Below are 22,740 nucleotides of genomic sequence, written 5' to 3' on the forward strand. Positions count from 1 at the left end.
GCGGGGCGTGGCCTCCCGGCTTCCTCACGGTGCGGCCTGCGCGCAGGCGTTCGCCGGCCCAGTCTGACGGCCAGGGGGGCGGAGGAGAGATGGTGCCATTTGCCCGGTGGCAGGGGCCTCCTTCCCTGTCCGGCTCCGTGGAGTGGGGCAGGACGCCCGCTCGAGGCCTGGCACGGGGGACCGGCGCTTCTCGCCGTCAGCAAAGGCTGGAGCAGCCCCCGGGGAGCGAGACACGCCAGGAGGAGATGGAGGCGCCTGGGCTCATCCCTCCCTGGCCTCGGGGCCGGCCGGTTTCCCTTCCCCAGGCCTCGCTCCCTGCTGGCTTCTCCCCTTGGTTCTCCCGGCAAATCGCAGCAAGGGACAGAGCCCCCCCCTGCCAAGGCATCTCAGCCTTGGGAGCTCTGCCCAGGGGGTTCGGGCCCAGGTCCTGATCACTCCTTGCAGCAGCTCCCTGCGGCCAGGGCTCTCCAGTGTCACGCCACGCCCCCCTTTGTGGGGACCGGCGCAGGGCGGGCGAATTCAGCCTGCAGCCGCTGGGGACGCGCTCGGTTACACAAGAAGCAGCTGGGTGGTGCTGGCAGGGGGTGGCCGGGTGCTGGGGTGGGGCGAGTGGCCGGGTGCTGGTGATGGGGAGTGTCAGGGAGCACGGTGAGGAGGGGGATTTGATCGCAGCGACGGGGCCCAGCCCGGAGCCGGGGAGGAGGATCCCCAGCCCAAGGGCAGTGGGTCAGGCTCTGAGCTCAGTCGCTTGCCTGTGGGGGCTGCTGAGAGCCCAGGGTCCGACCCCCTTCCCCGCGGGTACGGCTGTAATGATGGGGGCGATGGGGGGGTCCTATCCACCTGCATGGAACTGCGCCCCCCCCGGAGCACTGAAACCACCCCCAGGCGCTCGCGGGTTCTCGGTGTAGACGTGCTCCATTGCAGCCGCTCGGGCCTGTCAGCTCAGCCCCACAGGCACCATCTGCACCGCTGGGGGGTGTCCTGGCAACGCAGCCCACTGTGCCCCACGTCTCCTGCTCCCCCTCCTCCCGCCTGCGGAGCTGAACCGTGACAGCTGCCTTCGCTCTCGCCCACGGCTCCCATGCGTCACTGTAACCAGCGCGCCGGGAGGTGGGCGTGGGGGGGGCACTGGGGGAGGCACGTGTGGTTATGCCTCATGCTGCATCTGACCCAGTACAACCCCCCCGCCGGCCCGACCCGGCCCAGACCAGCCTCGGTGCTGCTGGGACACGGGCTGGGCCGCCCAGGAGTCCCTTCTCCATGGCTCTGCTCAGCCCTCGGGAAGCCGCTGCCCTTTCCCCACAGCCCAGCGGCTCCCTGGCTCCCCCGCGCTGGCAGAGACCCCGCGGGGTCTCACTGTCCCCTTCCCTTCGCAGGCGTGGGCTCCTTCCTGCTGTACTCGGTGCACGAGGGGATCCGCGGCATCCCCCTGGATCCCAACGACAAGTCGGACGCCCTGGTGCCCGTGTCCGGGACCTCGCTGGCCGTGGGGATCGATTTCCACGCGGGTGAGAGCCGCCGTGCGCCGCTCTTCGGGCACCAGGGACACGGTCTCATAGACCAGGCTTCGGGCCCGACCGGAGCAGGACTAATGCCCTGCTGGAGATTGGAGGGGAGACAACGTCCCTCCCTGCTGCCAGGCAGTGCCGAGAGCCAGGACTCCTGGGTTCTGTGCCCGGCTCAGCTGCTGACCCAACCGGGGAGTCCCTTTGCCACTCTGTGCCTCAGTTTCCCCCGTGGCATGATGGGGGTGGTGACACCAGGGTGGGCAGGGCGGCTCCGGAAGGCTGGCAGGCGCTGGAGATGCGGAGCGGTGTCGCTGGGCGGCCCTCGCCCCCACCCTCTTCAGCTCTGGGACAGCGGCCGGTAGGCATGAGGTTTAACGAGGCCTTAGCCAGAGCCCTGCACCCTACGGTGTCCGGAGCCTTGTCCCCAATCCCCATAGCCCCTGAGCGCCCCCCGTATCTGCAGCCCTGCCCAGGGTCCTATTTCTGGCATGTCGTCCCCATTGCGTGAGCGCCCCCAGCTGGTGAGATTTGTGCAGTACGTGCCCCTCTCGCTGCCTGCCTGACCCCCCGCCCGCTCTGCCCCCTAGAGAACGACACCATCTACTGGGTGGACATGGGGCTCAGCACCATCAGCCGGGCCAAGCGCGACCAGACGTGGCGGGAGGACGTGGTCACCAACGGGATTGGGCGCGTGGAAGGCATCGCGGTCGACTGGATAGCAGGTGAGGCGCGTCCCTATGTCCCCTGGGCTCCGGCCCTGCGGGGAGGGGAGCCCCATGGGCCTGGCTCACAGGGCGTCACTGTCGCCCGCCCCAGGAAACATCTACTGGACGGACCAAGGCTTCGACGTCATCGAGGTGGCCAGGCTGAACGGGTCGTTCCGCTACGTCGTCATCTCGCAGGGGCTGGACAAGCCTCGGGCCATCACGGTGCACCCGGAGAAAGGGTGAGGCGCCCACGGGGGCCGGCTGCCCTGGGAGCGGGCAAGCGGGGATTGGACTAGGTGAAACCTCTCCAGGCCTCAGCCCCCGGGGTCGGGCTGGGAGCCAGGACTCCCGGGTTCAGTTCTCAGCTCGGGGGCAGGAGTGGGGTTTAGTAAATTAGGAGTCGGGCTCCTGGGTTCTGTGCTTGGCTGCTGGGGGTCCTTTAATTACAGGACTGCCCAGCATTGGCTCTAGTGTGGTCAGGACTCCTGGGTTCTCTCCCCAGTGCTGGGGGAGAAGTGGGGTCTAGTGAATTAAAGCAGGGGGGCTGGGTTCTGTGCCCAGCTCTGGGAGGGGATGGGGGTCTGGTGGGTTAGACCTGGGTGGGGGTGACTAGGAGCCAGGACTCCTGGGTTCTGTGCCCAGGTCTGGGAGGGGATGGGGGTCTGGTGGGTTAGACCGGGGTGGGGGTGACTAGGAGCCAGGACTCCTGGGTTCTCTCCCCAGCTCTGGCCCTGACTTCATGCAGAACCTTGCCCCACCCTGAGGATCAGGCCCAAAGCGGCTGCTGCTTCTGTGATAATCTCTGGGCCTTGTTTTCCGAGGTGCTGAGCACCCGTAGCTCCCCCCGACTGGCAGCACCTCGGACAGTCCCGCCCGAGGCATCTCAGACTGGGCTCCCAGAACCACCGGCTGCTTTCAGAGACCTGCCCTGTCAGACGTGGGGTGAGCCCCTGGACTGCCAGACACCCCGGCCCACCCCTCGGCTGCAACAAGCCGCTTCTCCTCCAGGCACCCGGGACCCCAGAGGTTGTGAGAGCGCCAGGGGTCAGGGGAGGGGGGCATGTGCACAGCGGGGTCCCTGGCGAGCCGTGCCCGGTGCCCCCACAGGTACCTGTTCTGGACGGAGTGGGGCCAGTACCCCCGCATCGAACGCTCTCGCCTGGATGGGACAGAACGGATGGTCCTGGTCAACGTGAGCATCAGCTGGCCCAACGGGATCTCGGTCGACTACCAGGTACGGCGGCCGCCGTGCGTTGCGGCGCTGGTAACGGGTGCAGGCGGGTGTACGGGAGCAGCTGTCGGGCCAGGTGGATCTGAGCTGCAATGGCCCATCCCAGGAGGGGCAGGACACCCAGTGATCAGTGGGTCGGGACCACCCAAAATGCAGCCGTCGCCCTGCAGGGGGAGGGCCGGGAGGGCCGAGGAGCTCTGAGTGCAAAGCCAGACGCCGCTGGGGCACTCGGCTCTCGGTCCGTCCTGCTGAGCGGCTCGTTCCCTGGGTCCACGTCGGGTCTGTCTGGGGGGCGGGGACCTGGGCCCCTGGGGTGACGATCAGACATAAATAACTGGCTCGGGCTCTGCCCTTCCAAGTGCTGCGGGCCAGCGCTGAGCCCCCAGGGCGACGTGCGGGCTCCCTCCCCGTCCCCCTCCGCCCCGCTGAGCCGTGGCCCACCCGGGCGGGTTGCCTCCCCCTCCAGGACGGGAAGCTGTACTGGTGCGACGCTCGGATGGACAAGATCGAACGCATCGACCTGGAGACGGGCGAGAACAGGCAGGTCGTCCTGGCCAGCAACAACATGGACATGTTCTCGGTGTCGGTCTTCGAGGATTACATCTACTGGAGCGACCGGTACGGCCCCTCCCCGCCGCACAGGGAGCCTGCGGGGGGGGGAGCTGGAGGTGTTATGCAAATGAGGCAATGCACCTGCGTTACATTTACATCTCATTTGCATAAAAGGCTATCATTCCTGGCACTCACCTGTGGTCCCCTGGGGGTCCTCCAGCACTCTGAACCATAGAGACTGCCCCCGAGCCACCCGCAGCCATGGAGCCACGGTGCTGGGCAGGGCTATGGCTAGAGTGGCTGCCTGCCCGGTGCCGCTCTACCCACGCCAGTGCTGGAGCTCTGTGGCCGCGGGGCACGGTGGTGTGGAGTCCTGGAGGACTCACCTGCGAGTCTACCTGAGAGAGTGGGGGGGTGAGGTGTGTGTGTAACCCCGGGAGTGGGGGTGTAACCCCGAGGGGGGGTGAGCGTGGCTGTAGGGCGTGGGTGCAGGGGGTATGTGTAATCCCGGGTGTGCGGGTGTAGGGGGAGTGGGGGTGTAACCCCGAGGGGGGGGTGAGCGTGGCTGTAGGGCGTGGGTGCAGGGGGTATGTGTAATCCCGGGTGTGCGGGTGTAGGGGGAGTGGGGGTGTAACCCCGAGGGGGGGTGAGCGTGGCTGTAGGGCATGGGGGTGTAATCCCGGGGGGGGGTGCGTGAGATCCAGGATGGCGGTGGGGGCCCAGGGCGTGTGCACGCTAGCGGATGGTGGCTGGTCCCGGCCGCGTGTTCACGCCCTGCGACCCCTCCAGCTCGCTGACCTCGCTCCCCTTGCAGGACCCACGCCAACGGCTCCATCAAGAGGGGCAGCAAGGAGAACGCCACGGAGTCGGTGTCCCTGAGGACAGGGATCGGGGTGCAGCTGAAGGACATCAAAGTGTTCAACCAAGCCAGGCAAAAGGGTGCGTCCGGGGGCTGATGTGTCCAGCCTGCCCCCCGCCGGGGCCGAGCAGCCTGGTGTCTCCACTGGCTTCAGTTCCGCACAGCTGGGCTGGGTTCACGTCGCTGCCGACCTGACTCTGGGGCGTCGACTGAGGCCCAGAGCGTGTTCCGAGGGCTCCCGCTCGCTTTCCGCCCCACAGCAGCCCCCCCCCACGGCCCTTCCCTCCCTTCTCTGGGGCCGTGGGGGAGACGTTAAAACACGTGCCCCGGGAGCCGCGTTCTCTGTGCCCGTACGGTCCTTGAAATGTGGGGCCTGGGGTCCCCCCAGACCTTAGGGCCCACACGCCCCCTCCAGTCTGCCACCCAAGCCCCCCACCCCTTCTGTGCAGGCTTTGATCCGTGTTCTCCTCCCAGGCACCAACGTCTGTGCCCAGAACAATGGCGGCTGCCAGCAGCTGTGCCTGTTCCGTGGCAACGGGCAGCGGACGTGCGCCTGTGCCCATGGCATGCTCGCCGAGGACGGGGTGAGCTGCCGGGACTACGACGGCTACCTGCTCTACTCCGAGCGCACCATCCTCAAGAGCATCCACCTGTCGGACGAGAGCAACCTCAACGCGCCCGTCAAGCCCTTCGAGGACGCCGAGCACATGAAGAACGTCATCGCCCTGGCCTTCGACTACCGCGCCGGCGCCGCCGGCAGCAACCGCATCTTCTACAGCGACATCCACTTCGGCAACATCCAGCAGATCAGCGACGACGGCACCGGGCGCAAGACCATCGTGGAGAGTGAGTCCCCGGGTCCTCCCTCGCCGCCGCCTCCGTCTCTCTCCTCCTCCCCTTCCTCCCTCTCTCCTCTTCCTCCCTCTCTCCCCTTCTCCCCCCTCCTCGTCCTTATCTCCGGGTCAGGATTCCAGGGGAAAGCTTGGTGTGGGGGAAGGGCAGTTGTTCAGGGATTGGCTGGGAATTTTCTGCCCAGGGCTCTAGAACCCCCATGGGGGCATGTCCCGAGTGCCGGCCCCAGGGGTTTGTTCTAGAGCGGGGTGGCTGCATCATGGGCCTCTGGACCGTGGGGGCGCAGGGGGAGGAGACAGGCTCTAGAACGTGGGAGGTGCTGGCGAAGGGTGCGGGGGCAGGCAGGTGGCAGGGGGGCTCCGGAATGAGGGGGCCCCATGTCCCGGGGCCCTAGAGTGTGGGGGAGGGGTGCATCCCGGTTTCCACCGTGCGGGGGTCAGGGAGAGCCGTTGGGGGCGGCTGCCGCGTGCCTGTCCTTCCGGTGGGCGTGGCCAGGGACAGACCCCGTCCTCCCTCGCTTTGCCATCCTGCAGCCTCCAGGGGATCCGGCCCGAGGGCGGCGCCGCGCCGCTGTGGCAGAGCCCGTCTGGCCGGCTCCGGCTTCCCTTGCTGTGGGATTCCCCAGCCTGGACTTTTTATCCTTAAAATAGTTGATCTGCCGCCTTCCCTGCCACCTGAGGCACCTTTGTCTTTCCCGAGAGACCTAGGGAGGCTGGAGGCTGGCGGGCCAGCCCGATGGCTCATGCTCCAGCCCTGCTCTGGGCGTAGCTACAGCCGCCCCCTTGGCCCTGAGAGACGCTGCTGCCAGCTTGGGCAGGAAAGCCTGGGGCAGAGCCTCCGCTGGCATCGCTCCATTGACCATTTACACCCGTTGTGGATCTGCCTCTTTTTGTGAGCGTGTGGGAGTCTCGTCCACCCATGTGTGTGCGTGAGCGACTCTCTGTCTGTGTGCGTCCGTGTGTGTCTGTGTGTGTCCGTGTGTGCATCTCCGTACGTGTATGTCTCTGTGTGCGTCCGTGTGTGCGCCTCCATACGTGTATGTCTCTGTGTGTGTCCGTGTGTGTGTGCACCCGTGTGTGTGTCTCCGTATGTGTATGTCTGTGTGTGTGTCCGTGTCTATGTCTCCGTACGTGTCCGTGTGTGTGTGAGCGTCTCTCCGTCTGTGTGTGTCTCTGTGCGTATCTGTGTGTGTGTCTGTGTGAGAGCATCTCTCTATCTGTGTACGTCCATGTGTGTGTCTCCATCCATGTGTCTGTGTTTGTGCGTGAGCGTGTTTCCATCCATGTGCGTGCATGTCTCTCCATCCATCCATGTGTGTGAATGTCTCTGTCCGTGTGTGTCCTTCCGTGTGTCCATGTGTGTCTCCGTCTGTCCGTGCGGGCCCGTGTCTCTGTCCGTCCGTGCAGGCGCGTGTGTCTCCGTCCGTGCAGGCATGTCTCCGTCCGTGCATATGCCTGTCTCTGCCCCGTGTAAGTGTCTCTGCCCCGTGTGTGTGAGTGTCTCCGTCCGTGCGGGCGCGCGTGTCTCCGTCCGTGTGCGCAGGCGTTTCCCAGGAGACGAGGCCCCACAGCACAGCTTGGCAGCTCTCTGTTTGCGTTACATTTACAAGACTAAGCCACTCGGCCTGAACAAGCCCCTGGCCTCCCGAGCGACTGTTCACCCCGAAACCCTCGGCTTGCACTGGATTAGTTTTATTGGTTCCTACAGCTGCCGCCGTGCACGTGGCCAGAGCCGCACCGCTAGGGTAAATCTCCACCCAGCGTCATCAACTCATGAATAAGCTTATTTACATTCACAATGCGCCTGCACCGCATTTATTGCTGTGGCCGGGAAAGCGGCTGTAATTGATTGCAGCTGGGGCGCGAAGGATTCGGTGGGTCGATCTGCGGTGAGGGAGGTGCCTAGCAGTTAAGGCATTGGACTGCCGTGGAGGAGAGCGGAGTTCAGTTCCTACCTTTGCTACAGACCCCCCGGACGACCTGGGCCCATTACTTCTCGCTTGGCTCAGTGTTCCCATCTGTACAATGGGCTTAATCATCCATCCTTCAGCTGTCTAGACTGAGCTCGTCAGAGCAGGGCCTGTGTGTACAGCCCCCCGCACAATGGGACCTGGGCTTGGCTGCAGCTCCAGGCACGACCGTAATAACCCTGCTTGTGAATGTGAAGGCCCTAGAGCAGGACTGTGCCTGGGAGCTGAACTCCGTCTTGGCCTGCAACACCCCCTTTCTGTCACTGGCCCTGGGGCACCAATGGGAGCTGGGGGGGCAGGGCAGCCAGGAAAGCAGGGGCTGCTTTTACCCAAGAACCAGCCTGCGCACGAATTCTCCGGTCCTGCCCCCTCTCAGCAGCCGAGGGAGGAGACCCAGCAAGGCCAGAAGAGCACATGCGAATCGAAGGTGCCCTCCTCTGCGACGGGCTGGTTGCTGCACCCGAGGGCAGAGAGCGGGAGAGCCCTGCCAGGAAGGCCCAGCGGAGCCTCCTCCAGGTGGCTGCAGGGCAGCTCAGAGCAGTGGATGAGCAATGGAGCTCCTGCCGGGCTCCTTCTGCTCCATCGTTTCTCCCTCTCTTCCCCGGGAAGTGCTGCCCCCCAGATGCGGCTGAGGCTGTGGCCCGTGTCACGGAGTGTGGGGGGGGGGTCAGGGCCCTGCACCCCCCACTCCCTGCGATTCACCGCGACTCTGAGCCAGCCAGTGACAAAGCAGGTTTATTAGACGACAGGACACAGTCCAGGACAGGCCTTGCAGGTGCAGACAACAGGACCCCTCAGTCAGGTCCATCTTGGGGGGCAGGGAGCTTAGACCCCAGCTCTGGGGCTCCCCCATTTCCCCAGCCAGCTCCAAACTGAAACCCCCTCCAGCCCCTCCTCTGGACTTTGTCTCTTCCCTGGGCCAGGAGGCACCTGATCCCTTTGTTCTCCAACACCTTCCGTTGGCACCTTGCAGGGGAGGGCCCAGGCCATCAGTTCCCAGGAGACAGGGTGTCACCAGTCTCTGTGCAGACCCCATCCCACTGGCCCCCTAGGGCTCTGCACCAATCCCACCCCCTGATCCCACCGCCTAGATACTTACGAACTGCATAGGGGAAACTGAGGCACCCACCCAGTATTCAGAGAAAACATTAAGAACATTCCCACTTCGTCACAGCCCGTTTCCCCAGAGTCTCCAGCCTCATCTTATTCCGCGGCCTCTTCCTGCAGCCCCCAAGCAGCAGAGCCTGCCCATCGCTCTGGAACCGCCTGGACGTGAAGATGTAGACGGTGGGGCTGGCCACAGTGGAGGCTGGTGCCAGGAACCAGCACAGAGCTGGGAGGGCCCCATGGGAGTTGGCCAGTCCCCAGAGCAACAGAGTGTAGGACAGGAGCCGGCAGAGCACGACGGTCCAGCCGCAGCAGGCAGGCGCTGGTTTGTCCAGGCAGTGGGCGGGTGTCGCCCTTCCGGGAGCACGGGTGCCCGAGAACCTTGGCCTGCCTGGTGGAGGTGGCAGCCAGCGGGATGGCGAAGGACAGAGGAAGAGGGCCAGGGCTGGCCCTGGGGAGAACCACGAAGCAGAAGGATTGGCGAGTGGAGCAGCGGCCAGTGCTGCGGCGGGCACCCAGATGGCAGCGGCTCCTGCAGGCGGGCACCACGCCCGCTGGCAGCGATAGGGATGCGCCACGGCCAGGTAGCGGTGCCCGGCCAGGGGGAAGGCGGTGGCGGAGGAGCTGGCCACTTGCGTGGTGGCTGCCGCGGCGGCAAAGGGCATGCGGACCAGCTGCGGCACGTCCGCCCGGCTGAGGCTGAGCAGCAGCAGCACCGCGCGCTTCGGGAGGAGGGCGAATGCCAGCCCCAGGTGCCCCAGCGAAGCCCTCTAGGGAGGGGATAGTGCTCCGTCCTTCCCAGGCCCGGGTCCTCCTCTCGCCTGCTCTGCTGGAGCCTGCAGCCTCCCTCCCGGCTCCTCCGCCTCTCTCCAGCCCCTTGCCAGCCCCCTCTGCTCGCAACAGCCCCCCACGCCCTGGCTGTTCCCCTCCCAGCGTCTGTGTGCTGGACGTGGGGCTGCTGGGAGGTGACCATTGCACGGTGGTGGTAGGTTGAACCGAAGCCCCACACATGGCGTGAAGTGCTGCTTGGCATCTCTTGGAGAGCCCCGTTCCCTGTATCCTCCACCACACGCCTTCCCCAGATCCCCACCGCGGTTCACCCAGCGTTGCCCCTAAGCCAGGCTCCTCTTTTCAAAGCCATCCTCCCCGTCCAGCCTGCTGGTTCTCCGCAGCAAGGCCGTTTGCACAACCAAAAGTATCCCAGAGCGTTCTGGAGGCAGCCGCTAGCACGGCACGGAGCCATTTCCTGCTGGGCGCGTCCTGCTTCGTGGCTGATCTGACTCGGGCACAGGAGCTAGCGAGCGGGTCGGAGCGAAGAGCAAACTCCAGCCGTGCGCGCCCACCCCGATTCGCCGTTCCGGAGCTGGGTCACGCCGCGCAGGCCGGCTGCGGTTCAGACGGACTCAGCACCGTGCAGCAGCCCCGGAGGGACCCGACCAGCGCCGTGCGCCCAGCGGGACAGGCTGGAGTCGGCTGCATGCAAATCCCCAGCACCGTGTGAATATTAAACTCCTCGTCCCCGCTCTCCTTCCTGTCCCCTCGCCAGCCCTGGGTAATTACAGACGACACTTCAATGGGATTTAAAGGCCCCGCGACGCTTGAGATCATCCTGATCGTTGTGTGCGTCTCGTTTACATTATTAAAGCGCAGGGCTTAGCGGGGACTAAGCGTCTCTCCGCAGAGCGGGGGTGCGGGCGGCGGCTGAGTCCCGCATGCTCCATTCGCTCTTCAAACACTGACTCGAGGCACCGCAGCGGGTGCGTCGCTCCCTTCGGAGACGGTCACATTAGCTCCTGTTGTTTATTCGCTTCGCTAGTTGAGCTGCACAAACCCGGCCGTGCCTGGCTGGTTCATTCCAACGTGCCTGGTGCCCGCGGTGGATCCCGGAACGTCTGGCTCTGGGGCGGCTGTGCCGACGGGTACCCAGCCCAGGGATGCTGCTTGATGTTTTGCGTCCAGTAAAGAGGGCTGTAGTGACTCGCCAGACACCGGGATCTCTGCAAAGAAGTTCTCTGTAACCCAAATTCAGATGGGAATTCAGGGAACCCCAAGCCCCCAGCTGTTCCCTGCGTACACCCCAGTGAAAGGGGCAGGGCGCTCTACCCTGAGACGGGAAGAGAGAGGATCCTTTCCCTGCTCTGCCTCCGTTCTCCTGTTGGTACCGCACAGGTAGCAGGATAAATGCTTAGCGACGGAGGCGTCCCCGCACCACGGTGCCGGGGGTCAGAGAAGCGCCGTATGTGGCCAGCAGCATTCCTGGGAGATGCCGGGAGCATTTCCTGGGAGTTTATTGAATGCGATTAAAGTAAACAGCCGTCATGCCTCCGAAGGAGCCGGTGCCGATGGGTTCCAGCTGCCGGGGCCCGTCTCTGAGGCTGTCAGCGGAACAGCAGAATGAATCCGGCGACTTCGGGGCTGACACCAAGGCGCTAGGAGTAGGGAAGGCTCATCACCTTGCTATCAAAGCCTGGCTCAGGCCCTTGTCACATCTGAGCCCAGCTTTACTGGCCGATTCCCCGGGGAGAGCAGCGCAGAGGACGCACGAGCCGCTCCTGCTTGGCTGAGTGGCGTGTCACGCGTGTTTCGCACTAGTGTAAGTGACAGCACAGGGGTGGGACAGTGCTCGGCGAGCCCTTTGTCCCGGAACGCGCTGTGTCTGAGCCGGTGTCATTTCTGCCTCGCTCCGGCGGAGCCAGCCTGAGCCTCTGGCCCAAAGCCCACGGTAGAGCCGGTTTCTGCCCTTGCGATGGTGTGAATCCAGAGTGGCCCCACTGGCGTCCGTGCAGCTTCGCCCTGTTCCGGTCGGCCTCACGAACCGCAGCGTCGGGCTGGAGGTGGGGAAATGGCGATAGCACGGGGGAGAGGAGAGCGTCGGGGGGTGTGAGCACTGGCCATGAAGGGCTGGTCTCGAGCCTTCTGCCACTGTGGGCCTGGGGGATCATGGAGGTTTGAAAGTCTTTGCACTCCTGGGGGGTAACCGGGGGGGGGACGACTTGCTGCAGCATTTCAGTAACATCACAAATCTCTCGGTGGCTTTGCAGTCCCGAGCCCTCGCCGGAGGCGGTTCATGCAGGGCCTGCCCCCTGGTACGGCCCAGGGCGCCCTGGAGACGTGCCGTGGGCACAGAGAAGTCAGGGCCTTGGGTTTTAAGTCTGTGTTTCCACAGGACGATGGCGGGGTGGGGGGCACGAGGGCACTGGACCTTGTAGCTCCGGGGGCTTTGCTGTTTCACGCCTGATGCTTGGGACCCGGAGCCGTCTGACTCCAGCCTGACCCCCCCCCACTGCTGCTGTTCGCCTGCGTCCCCCTGCTCCATTTCGCTGCCGCGCTGGTGTGTCGCCACCGAAGCGCCGGCCCACGCAGAGGATACCAGCTCTCCTGCTGCTGCAGGCCGAGGGAGTTCTCCTGCAGCTCCGGGGCTTGCGTGCCGAAGGTCCCAGTTCCCAACCCGCTGGCAGGCTGGAGCCGGGAGGGGACGGCTCAGGGAGGAGGGGCCAGCAGCTGCGACACATCTGGGCGCTGAGCGTGGGGAACGGCCTGGCTGGCGAATCTCATCCCGCTCTGTGTCCCCCCCTGCAGATGTGGGCTCAGTGGAGGGGCTGGCGTACCACCGGGGCTGGGACACTCTGTACTGGACCAGCTACACCACGTCCACCATCACCCGGCACACGGTGGATCAGAGCCGCCTGGGGGCCTTCGAGCGGGAGACGGTCATCACCATGTCGGGAGACGACCACCCCCGAGCCTTCGTGCTGGACGAGTGCCAGAAGTGAGCGCTGGGGCCTCGGGCGGGCGAGCGGGCAGCCTGGGCGCGGGGCTGGAGGGGAGCCCCCTGCCGCAGGCCTCAGCCCGGCTCCCCCATTGCCGGGGCTTTGCCCTCTCGAGGGGGCTGCGGTGCCCTGGGAGACGTGTAACCGGGGGTGGGCTGGGCACAGCAGAGCTCGTTTCACACACAGGCCGTGGGAACGGCCAGTCACGGGCATTCGGGGCCAGATCGGAGCCAGCGCCCCCTGGAGGGGGAAGGCCCCTGCCCCATTCCCTGCCCCCCTGAGCCAGTGAGTCCCCCGCCCTGGGGGCTGGATCAGAGCCAGCACCCCCTGGAGGGGGAAGGCCCCGTGCCCCATTCCCTGCCCCCCTGAGCCAGTGAGTCCCCCACCCTGGGGGCCGGATTGGAGCCAGCGCCCCCTAGAGGGGGAAGGCCCCGTGCCCCATTCCCTGCCCCCCTGAGCCAGTGAGTCCCGTGCCCGGGGGCTGGATCAGAGCTGGCGCCCCCTGGAGGGGAAAGGCCCCTGCCCCATTCCCTGCCCCCCTGAGCCAGTGAGTCCCCCGCCCTGGGGGCCGGATCGGAGCCAGCGCCCCCTGGAGGGGGAAGACCCCGTGCCCCATTCCCTGCCCCCCTGAGCCAGTGAGTCCCGTGCCCGGGGGCTGGATCAGAGCCAGCACCCCCTGGAGGGGGAAGGCCCCGTGCCCCATTCCCTGCCCCCCTGAGCCACTGAGTCCCCCGCCCTGGGGGCCGGATCGGAGCCAGCGCCCCCTGGAGGGGGAAGGCCCCGTGCCCCATTCCCTGCCCCCCTGAGCCAGTGAGTCCCGTGCCCGGGGGCTGGATCAGAGCCAGCACCCCCTGGAGGGGGAAGGCCCCGTGCCCCATTCCCTGCCCCCCTGAGCCAGTGAGTCCCCCGCCCTGGGGGCCGGATCGGAGCCAGCGCCCCCTGGAGGGGGAAGGCCCCGTGCCCCATTCCCTGCCCCCCTGAGCCAGTGAGTCCCGTGCCCTGGGGCTGGATCAGAGCCAGCACCCCCTGGAGGGGTAAGGCCCCTGCCCCATTCCCTGCCCCCCTGAGCCAGCCACTCCCCCACCCTGGGGCCAGATGGGAGCCAGCGCCCCCTAGAGGAGACAGGCCCTGTGCCCCATTCCCTGCGCCAGTGAGTCCCCTGCCCGGGGGCTGGAACGGAGCCAGTGCCCCCTGGAGGGGAAAGGCCCCGTGCCCCATTCCCTGCCCCCCTGAGCCAGCCACTCCCCCACCCTGGGGCCGGATCGGAGCCAGCGCCCCCTAGAGGAGACAGGCCCTGTGCCCCATTCCCTGCGCCAGTGAGTCCCCTGCCCGGGGGCTGGAACGGAGCCAGCGCCCCCTGGAGGGGAAAGGCCCCGTGCCCCATTCCCTGCCCCCCTGAGCCAGTGAGTCCCCTGCCCTGGGGCTGGATCGGAGCTGGCGCCCCCTGGAGGGGAAGGGCCCACGGCGCTGACCCGGAGTTAATGTGAAGCATCGCGTGAGCGGATTGGCAGAGCTGCTGTCCGGGGATCTCTGGCAGGTTTCCCCAGCTGCTGGCACCGGTTTCCTGGCGGGATCTCTAGTCTAGTCCCTGTTACCGCCCCTCCCATCCCCATCCCACCGGGCCATATCCCTGTAGATGCACCAGCAGCCCCGTTCAGCCCAGAGCCTGGGGGGATCCCCCCATGAGCAGGGAATAGCAGCGGGGGGCCGGAGCTCCCCAGTCCCAGAAGCCAGGCGGGCCGGCCCCAGGGGGCTCCGACTCAGCTGGGGCCGGCCATGCAGCACCGCCCGGCTCAGCCCCCCTCCCTCCCCGCAGCCTGATGTTCTGGACCAACTGGAATGAGCAGCACCCCAGCATCATGCGGGCCACCCTGGCCGGCGCCAACGTCCTCATCATCATCGACCAGGACATCCGGACGCCCAACGGGCTGGCCATCGACCACAAGGCCGAGAAGATCTACTTCTCCGACGCCACGCTGGACAAGATCGAGCGCTGCGAGTACGACGGGTCCCACCGCTACGTGAGTGCCGGGGGCAGGGGCCTTGCTGGGGGGCGGGGGCCTGGGACAGGACCCGGACCGGCCCTCCCCTGGAGACGGGCAGAGTGGAGCCTGGATCGGGGTTCTCACCCAGTGGGGCAGTGCTGGGCGCTGGCGGGGCAGATGGCCTGACCCCGGGCACAGCCTCCTGCGAAGGGTAGGACCCCCCCAGTCCAGCATTGGGAGCGGCTGCAGCCGTTGGTCCCGTCCGCCCCCGGGCTAACGGTGTGAGGCGCCCGGCAGGTGATCCTGAAATCGGAGCCGGTGCACCCCTTCGGCCTGGCCGTCTACGGCGATTACATCTTCTGGACGGACTGGGTGCGCCGGGCCGTGCAGCGGGCCAACAAGTACGTGGGCACCGAGATGAAGCTGCTACGCGTGGACATCCCCCAGCAGCCCATGGGCATCATCGCCGTGGCCAACGACACCAACAGCTGTAAGGGAATTCCTGCCCGGAGCCCCCCCACCCCTCGTGCCCGCCCTGTCCCCTGGGCGGGCTGGGAGGGGTTCGCCACATAGAGACCTGGCCCGGCCCCTGGGCAGGCTGGGAGGGGTTCGTCCCATAGAGACCTGCCCCTGCCTGTCCCGGCCCCTCTCCAGCTCTCCCGTCCCCTGGGCGGGCTGGGAGGGGTTCGCCACATAGAGACCTGGCCCGGTCCCTGGGCGGGCTGGGAGGGGTTCGCCCCATAGAGACCTGGCCCGGCCCCTGGGCAGGCTGAGAGGGGTTCGCCCCATAGAGACCTGGCCCGGCCCCTGGGCGGGCTGGGAGGGGTTCGCCCCATAGAGACCTGGCCCGGCCCCTGGGCGGGCTGGGAGGGGTTCGTCCCATAGAGACCTGGCCCGGCCCCTGGGCGGGCTGAGAGGGGTTCGCCCCATAGAGACCTGGCCCGGCCCCTGGGCGGGCTGGGAGGGGTTCGTCCCATAGAGACCTGCCCCTGCCTGTCCCGGCCCCTCTCCAGCTCTCCCGTCCCCTGGGCAGGCTGAGAGGGGTTCGCCACATAGAGACCTGCCCCTGCCTGTCCCGGCCCCTCCCCAGCTCTCCCGGCCCCTGGGCGGGCTGGGAGGGGTTCGCCACATAGAGACCTGGCCCGGCCCCTGGGCGGGCTGGGAGGGGTTCGCCCCATAGAGACCTGCCCCTGCCTGTCCCGGCCCCTCCCCAGCTCTCCCGGCCCCTGGGCGGGCTGGGAGGGGTTCGCCACATAGAGACCTGGCCTGGCCCCTGGGCGGGCTGGGAGGGGTTCGCCCCATAGAGACCTGGCCTGGCCCCTGGGCGGGCTGGGAGGGGTTCGCCCCATAGAGACCTGCCCCTGCCTGTCCCGGCCCCTCCCCAGCTCTCCCGGCCCCTGGGCGGGCTGGGAGGGGTTCGCCCCATAGAGACCTGCCCCTGCCTGTCCCGGCCCCTCCCCAGCTCTCCCGGCCCCTGGGCGGGCTAGGGGTGGGGATTTGCCCCATAGACAACCCCCCCCGGTCCCAGTCCCTCCCCAGCAGACCGCTGAGCCCCCCATTCAGCACAGGGGCCTGGCCCCTTGGCTCTGGGAACCTGCCGGCCAGTCCCAGCGGGAGGGATCCTGCACCCACCCCTGCCCTGGAGCGTTGGCCGGGGTCTCCGCTGGGCCTGCGTGTGACTCGGCTCTTCCCCTGCCCCAGGCGAGCTGTCCCCCTGCAGGGTGAACAACGGGGGCTGCCAGGACCTGTGCCTGCTCACCCCCAAGGGGCACGTCAACTGCTCCTGCCGGGGCGAGCAGGTCCTGCAGGAGGATTTCACCTGCAAAGGTGAGCGCCCCCGGGTCACGCACCCCTGGGAATAAAGGGGCAGGGGAACAGGGCTGGGAGGAGGAGAAAGGGGAGAGGGAGAAGGAGGGGGGATGGGGAGGGGGGGTGCACGTGGGTGGGGTGCACATGGAAGGGGGATGCAGAGGGTGTGAACCTGGACAGAGGGTGCACGTGGACGGGGGGTGCACGTGGATGGGGTGCACGTGGACAGGGAATGCAGAGGGCGTGAACGTGGAAGGGGGTGCACGTGGATGGGGTGCACATGGACGGGGTGCACATGGACAGGGAATGCAGAGGGTGTGAACGTGGACGTGGTGCATGTGGGCAGGGGAGGGGAGGGCGTGGTGCATGTGGAAGAGGGTGCACGTGGAAGGGGGATGCAGAGGGTGAACGTGGACAGGGGGTGCACGTGGACGGGGGAGGGGAGGGCGTGGCGCACGTGGACAGAGGTTCTTCCCTCCGCTCTGTTCCACCCCCAGCCCTGAACTCCACCTGCAACGTGCACGAGTTTGAGTGTGGGAACGGCGAGTGCATCGACTACAGCCGCACCTGCGACGGCACCGCGCACTGCAAGGACAAGTCCGACGAGAAGCACTCCTACTGCAGTGAGGGCCTCTCGCGCTCGGCTCCCCCCGGGCGGACTCCTGGCTCTGGGCTGGCGTACGGCCTAGTGGGGAGAGCCAGGGTGCTAGGAGGCAGCGTGCCGGCGTGGCTGGGATGGGGGAAGTGGGAGCCGGAGCTCCCGAGTTCTGGTCCCAGCCTGGGGTATGGTCTGGCTTGAGTGAGATTCTCCTGGGTTCTCCGCCGGGCATTTCACTTGGCCTCCCCGTGCCTGTTAGCCAGGGCGGGGGCTTGCTGACCGGGGCGGGGGCGGCTGTATAAAGAAACGGCAGGTAACGGGCGCTGGGGACCCCCGTTGTCTCCGAAAGCGCCACGAGCGACCCACACGGCCGGGAACGTTGCTCTAGGACTCCAGCGTCTGAGCTGGGCGCCTGATGGTGCGTTAGCCTGACTCTGAATGACCCTGTTCCTGTGCTTGGGGCAGAGCTGGGGGAGGCCGGGCCATCCCGTGGGGGGCCTCTGAGCCCCCCGATGCTGCTGTAATGCCCTCTGCTCGCCGTGGGCAGTGGGAAGCAGAGAGGAGCTGTCACGTGCACAGTGCCCCTTTGTGCCCAGCCTGCGGCCCTGGCTGGAAAGCCCCTTTGAACTGCGAACGGGGGGCCAGCAACCCCCTGAGCCCCCCAGCTCCCCTCTCCGCTCCTCCCCCGCAGGCAGCCGCAAGTGTAAGAAGGGCTTTAGGCACTGCATGAACGGGCGCTGCGTGGCCAACGCCTTCTGGTGCAACGGCATGGACGACTGCGGGGACAACTCGGACGAAGTGCCCTGCAACAGTAAGCGATTCCCCTCCCCTGCCTGGCGCTCGCGGGCCGCGGGCGGCTCCTGCCCCGGCTGCCCCGGCGCTGCCGTCGCCTGCTGCGTGACGGAGGCAGGGCTGGAGGGCAGCGGATTGGGGGGGGGGTCAGACTCCCAGCTCGACCCCCCACAGCCGCATTTCCCAGACCCGGCCTCGGCGGCGTTCTCTGCGCAGCAGAGCAAACGGGAGCGGCTGTCTGCCTCGGCTTCTCCCGCCGTGGCTAGGAATCCCGACCCGTCTCCCAGCGGTCAGGGCGATTCACTCCGCAGATACTCGAGTGAGATGTGGGTATTGCGGGGCGGGGCGGGGGGTGGGTGCTGGAGCCTGGAAAGAGAGAGCCCCTCCGTCCCGAGGCGGTTTGCTGCGTACCTGGTGGCTCGGGGCTCTCTGTACATGTTGTAAGTAGAGGAGAGTTCAAATAACCCCGTGCCGGGGCTGCCTGGGCAGCTGTGTGTGCAGAGCACCGGCGCGTTTGCATGTGGGAGACACAGACATGTCCACACAAGTGCTGGCGTGTTTGCCCAAGGGAGACACATGAGTTCAGGCATGTTTACATGTGGGGGACACACGTACATACACAAGCACCGGTGTGTTTGCATGTGGGGGACGCACGTACACATGAGCGTGGGCATGTCTGCATGTGACACACACATTTTGCATCAGTCCCAAACTCCCTGGTGTAAAGAGGAGCAAAGCCCCTTGTGGCTGGAGTCCGACCCCCGCTGGGCGCAGAGCACTAGTGAACACGGAGGCTCCGTTCCAGAGAGCCCCGGGAGGAGGCACCAGCTCACGTGTGTTCCTGCTGGGCGGGCAGGGTTGGCAAGACCGTGCCGCCGACACCGGGGAGCTGCTGGTTTTGGCATGGCTGACACTGTGACAGGAGGAATGTGGCGCCCTGACCAGGGTCGTGGCGTGTGCCCAGATCTGCGTGCCGCCGGTGCCAGTCCTGCGTACCGGGGAGAGGGCCCCGTGCCGACGCTGAGCTGTCTGGATGCCCAGCCCTGCTCACGATCCCGGTGCACGAGGGGCCAGGTTCCCGGTGCTTCCTTTCCCTTGTCAGGCAGGGGCCCGGCAGCAGGGGTCTGAGTGTGGAGCCTCCTCCAGAGAGGAGCAGAGTGAGGGGCCGCTCCCAGGCTGTGGGGGCATGGGCACAACATGAGTGACAGTCGGGTCCTCCCCTGGGCTGCCAGATACACCTGGGCAAAGGCTGCCAGGCCTGGTGGGAACATTCTGCAACCGCTTCACCCAGGGGAACCTGGCCTGGGGTGCAGGGTTAGGACCAGGGTCCTGCAGGGAGAGCTGAGCACTCTGCCACTGCGCATTAGCGTGGGCAGCGTGCGCCCCATTGCAGTGAGCATGTGGGGGGACGTATGCACCATTGCAGTGAGCGTGAGGTGCGTGTGCGCCCCATTACAGTGAGCGCGAGGGGGGGGTGCGCCCCACTGCAGTGAGCACGAGGGGCTGCCCACCAAGCCCCCCCATAGCTCCGGTCTGCCCCCCTTGTTGCAGAGACCAGCTGCGCGACGACGGAGTTCCGGTGCCGGGACGGGAGCTGCATCGGGAACTCGAGCCGCTGTAACCAGTTCATCGACTGCGAGGACGCATCTGACGAGATGAACTGCAGTGAGTGTCGGCACTGCGCAGGGGGGACCTCCCCTCGCCCCCCCCATGGCACGTGTCCCTCCCCTTCCCTGGCTCAGAGCGGCCCCCACCCCCAGGCCCTTCTGCCCGCCTGTACCCTGCTGTGAGCCGGTTCTCCGGGGGTGGGACTCGCCCGCGCTCCCCTCCCGACTGAGGCCAAGCCAGGTTATTGTGTCCTGGGAACAGGCCCGGCCGCCCTGTCACTTCCAGGCCGCCCTGCACAGCCCCTGACGTGCCGCCTCCTGACAGCTCGTCAGAAGCACTTAGTGAGGTGCAGCGAAACGCTGGGCGCGGGAGACGGGCAGACGGGATCGGCGTGGGGTGGGCAGGGCTGGTAGCAGGGAGGCACCAGGGCAGCAAGGGATCTTCTCCCTTGGCAGTGACAGAGGAGGGCTATGATGGGGGAGGGAGGACGAGTGTGTGTGTGTATGTGTGTGTGTGTAACTGAGTGTGTGCACGGTGTGCGTGTGCGCCCGTGCGTGTACTGTGCGTGCACCGTGTGTGTACTCGGTTCTCAGCGGCTCCCCCCGTGGCAGAGCATCGGTCTCCCCTTTCGGGGGTGGTTCAGGAGCTGCCCCTCCAGCCAGGGCGCGGGCGGCAGCTGCTCAGCGGCCAGCCGGAGATGTGAGGCTGCTGACGGCGGAGGGGATCCCCGCCAGGCAGAACACGGGGTGGGGTGGCGGCTAGGAGCTGGCCCCTGGCCCGCGTGCCGAGGGCAGTAGCCACTCCGGGCTTTCCCATAGGCGCCACCGACTGCAGCAGCTACTTCAAGCTGGGAGTGAAAGGCCGGACGTTCCAGAAGTGCGAGCACACGTCGCTGTGCTATGCCCCGTCCTGGGTGTGCGACGGAGCCAACGACTGCGGGGACTACTCGGACGAGCAGAACTGCCCGGGTGAGAGCGGGGCTGGCCGGGGAGCTCGGCAGGCAGGCAGCCATGCCAGGGCAGGGCACTGCTGGTCCCTAGCTCTGTGTGTGCGCGGGGGGGTGCAGCTGTGTGGGATTGGGGGGGAGGAAATGGCGCACGGCTGTGCCGAGAGGGACGGGGAGAGGCGTCCCTGCCTGGGGAGTTAGTGACTGTCCAGCCCCAGGGGACGGGAGCCATACCCTGCTCTGCCACACGCTGCCCGGCTGCCTTGGGGACGTCCCTGCGTCTCTGGGCCTCAGGTAAGTCTGTCTCTCGGACGGAGTCCAGGCAGCATCTTGCAGAGCCCGGGGGCCAGCACAACAGGACGGGGAGTTTCTCCGGGGGCCCCCGTTGACCCCACGCTGCGCCGGCTGATGGAGCTCTGTGCAGAGCCAAGCCCAGGGTTCGCTGTGCGGTGTAGCCAGGCTCAGCCGGTGTCACCGCACGAACCGTGGTGCCTTTCCTGCCCCCGCCCAGGAGTGAGGAAACCCAAGTGCCCGGCCAATTACTTCGCCTGCCCGAGCGGGAGGTGCATCCCCATGACCTGGACGTGCGATAAGGAGGACGACTGTGAGAACGGCGAAGACGAGACGCACTGCAGTAAGCGCGCGGGGCGGGGAGCATGGAGGGGACAGACTGCAGGGAGCCCCCCCAGCTCCTACGACGTGAGCGAGGTTTTAAATCTCTCACGTCAGGGATCACCCGCTCTCCCCTCCCCGGGGCTGCACGCTCAGCGCAGACCAGCCCCTCTGCTTCTCCCTTCTCTAACGAACAACGATCCAATTTCCCAGCCGGGGCTGTATGGTGCCACCAGCGCAGGGGCCCCTTGCACGTTGGCACACGCGGTCTCGTGCGACAGCTTCACGCTTAGTTCGGGGCCGGCGTGAGTTGAGTGCTGGGAAGGTGACTCTGACAGCCCTTGAGTTGTCAGCCGGCTGAACAGAATGATCAGGGTGGTGGTAGATACCAGTCTGGGTGAGGGTCCCGCCGGCCTTCAACTCGGGGGGCTGCCGGAACCCCCGTTTTGATCACTTAGAACCTATCAACGTGGAACTTCCACATCCGGCGTGCACCGTCCCCGTGATCCCCATGGGATCTAGGCCGCCACTCAGCCCCATGCCCTGAGCCGCAGCAGCGGTCGCCCAGCCGAGCGTCCTGTCCTCCTTGTTCCCTGACCGCCGCCTCTCCCTCCCCTCCCAGATAAATTCTGCTACCCTGTGCAGTTCGAATGCAACAACCACCGCTGCATCTCCAAGCTGTGGGTGTGCGACGGGGCGGATGACTGCGGGGATGGCTCCGACGAAGATAGCCGCTGCCGTAAGCCTGTCTCCCTGGCTGGGGGTGGGGCCTGGCAGAAGGGGGCCAGGGGTGTCTCTTGGAAGTGCAAAGCCAAGGAGCCGTACCTTACCCTTCGGGGAGTGGGGACTAGTGGTTAGAGCAGGAGGGTGGTCTGAACTCCAGGGTTCTGTTCCCAGCTCGGGGAGGAGAGGGAGGTCTAGTGGTTGGAGCAGGGGGGCTGGGAGCCAGGACTCCTGGGTTCTGTTGCCGAATCTGGGAGGTGAGTCTAGTGGTGAGAGCAGCAGAGTGGGGACTCTTGGGTTCTGCCACTGATTTGCCAGGTGACTGCCCTGTGCCTCAGTTTCTCTGTTTGCAAAATGAGGGGGGGTGGCTCCACCCCTCTGTGAGGGGGGCGAATCAGTCACTGGGTTGCCAGTTGTTCTGAGACCCTCCACTAGAGGCGGTGGTGGACGTGCTGCCTATTTCTGTGGCAGGCCGAGGGAGCGACTGCCAGCAGGTCCCCCGGGGTGGGGGTGGATTCACGCTCAGGCAGGGTCCTGACCCCGCGGGCTGCTTTGGGGATCATGTGAGACAGCCCCAAAGGGGCCCAGACACAAAAACTACCCGGGGTTCAGCTGGCCCGAGCCGAACGTCGCCCCCGCGCACAGAGCCAGTGCACCCCTGGCAGCGTGTGCTGAGCTCACCCGCCGGGACCTCTCGGGGCAGACGGGGGTGAGGTGCCCAGCCCCTCACTGCGCCGGAAACAGCCTCCCGGCACCCCCCACCCTGCCTCTCTCTCAGGACCGGCGTGTCCCCTGCTCACCCCTCTGTCCCCTGCAGAGCTGACCACCTGCAGCTCGGGGTCCTTCCAGTGCCCGGGCACATACGTGTGCGTGCCAGAGCGCTGGCTGTGCGACGGAGACAAGGACTGTGCCGACGGCTCGGACGAGTCCTTAGCCGCTGGCTGCTGTGAGTCGCCCTGCGGCTGCGCTCGGTTCGGGGGGTGGGGAAGGGAGCAGCCTATGGGCCGGGGAGCCCCTGGGCCGGGGAGCAGTGGACTCCGGTGCTCTCTCCCAGAGGCTGCAGCAGCCCGGACGGTGCTGCTCGGGAGTCAGGCTGCCTGGATTCTAGTCCC

The 22,740-nt window shown here is 66.7% G+C and overlaps 1 protein-coding gene across 1 annotated transcript in view; it reads left to right on the plus strand.

The window, feature by feature from the left end:
- The window catches only part of LRP1 (LDL receptor related protein 1), a 173,195-nt gene that overhangs the window by 125,597 nt on the left and 24,858 nt on the right, over positions 1–22,740 (plus strand). The window contains exons 35-52 of the mRNA XM_044995414.1: positions 1,377–1,508; positions 2,096–2,230; positions 2,325–2,454; positions 3,323–3,449; positions 3,913–4,064; positions 4,813–4,937; positions 5,332–5,703; positions 12,365–12,554; positions 14,372–14,576; positions 14,838–15,030; positions 16,242–16,367; positions 16,847–16,972; positions 17,639–17,758; positions 19,291–19,404; positions 20,166–20,315; positions 20,805–20,927; positions 21,528–21,644; positions 22,446–22,574. Of these exons, the coding sequence (XP_044851349.1) occupies positions 1,377–1,508; positions 2,096–2,230; positions 2,325–2,454; positions 3,323–3,449; positions 3,913–4,064; positions 4,813–4,937; positions 5,332–5,703; positions 12,365–12,554; positions 14,372–14,576; positions 14,838–15,030; positions 16,242–16,367; positions 16,847–16,972; positions 17,639–17,758; positions 19,291–19,404; positions 20,166–20,315; positions 20,805–20,927; positions 21,528–21,644; positions 22,446–22,574 (2,766 nt within the window). The remainder of the gene's footprint in view (positions 1–1,376; positions 1,509–2,095; positions 2,231–2,324; positions 2,455–3,322; positions 3,450–3,912; positions 4,065–4,812; positions 4,938–5,331; positions 5,704–12,364; positions 12,555–14,371; positions 14,577–14,837; positions 15,031–16,241; positions 16,368–16,846; positions 16,973–17,638; positions 17,759–19,290; positions 19,405–20,165; positions 20,316–20,804; positions 20,928–21,527; positions 21,645–22,445; positions 22,575–22,740) is intronic.

Source organism: Mauremys mutica, chromosome 20, assembly GCF_020497125.1.
Source record: "Mauremys mutica isolate MM-2020 ecotype Southern chromosome 20, ASM2049712v1, whole genome shotgun sequence".
Lineage (NCBI taxonomy): Eukaryota > Metazoa > Chordata > Testudines > Geoemydidae > Mauremys > Mauremys mutica.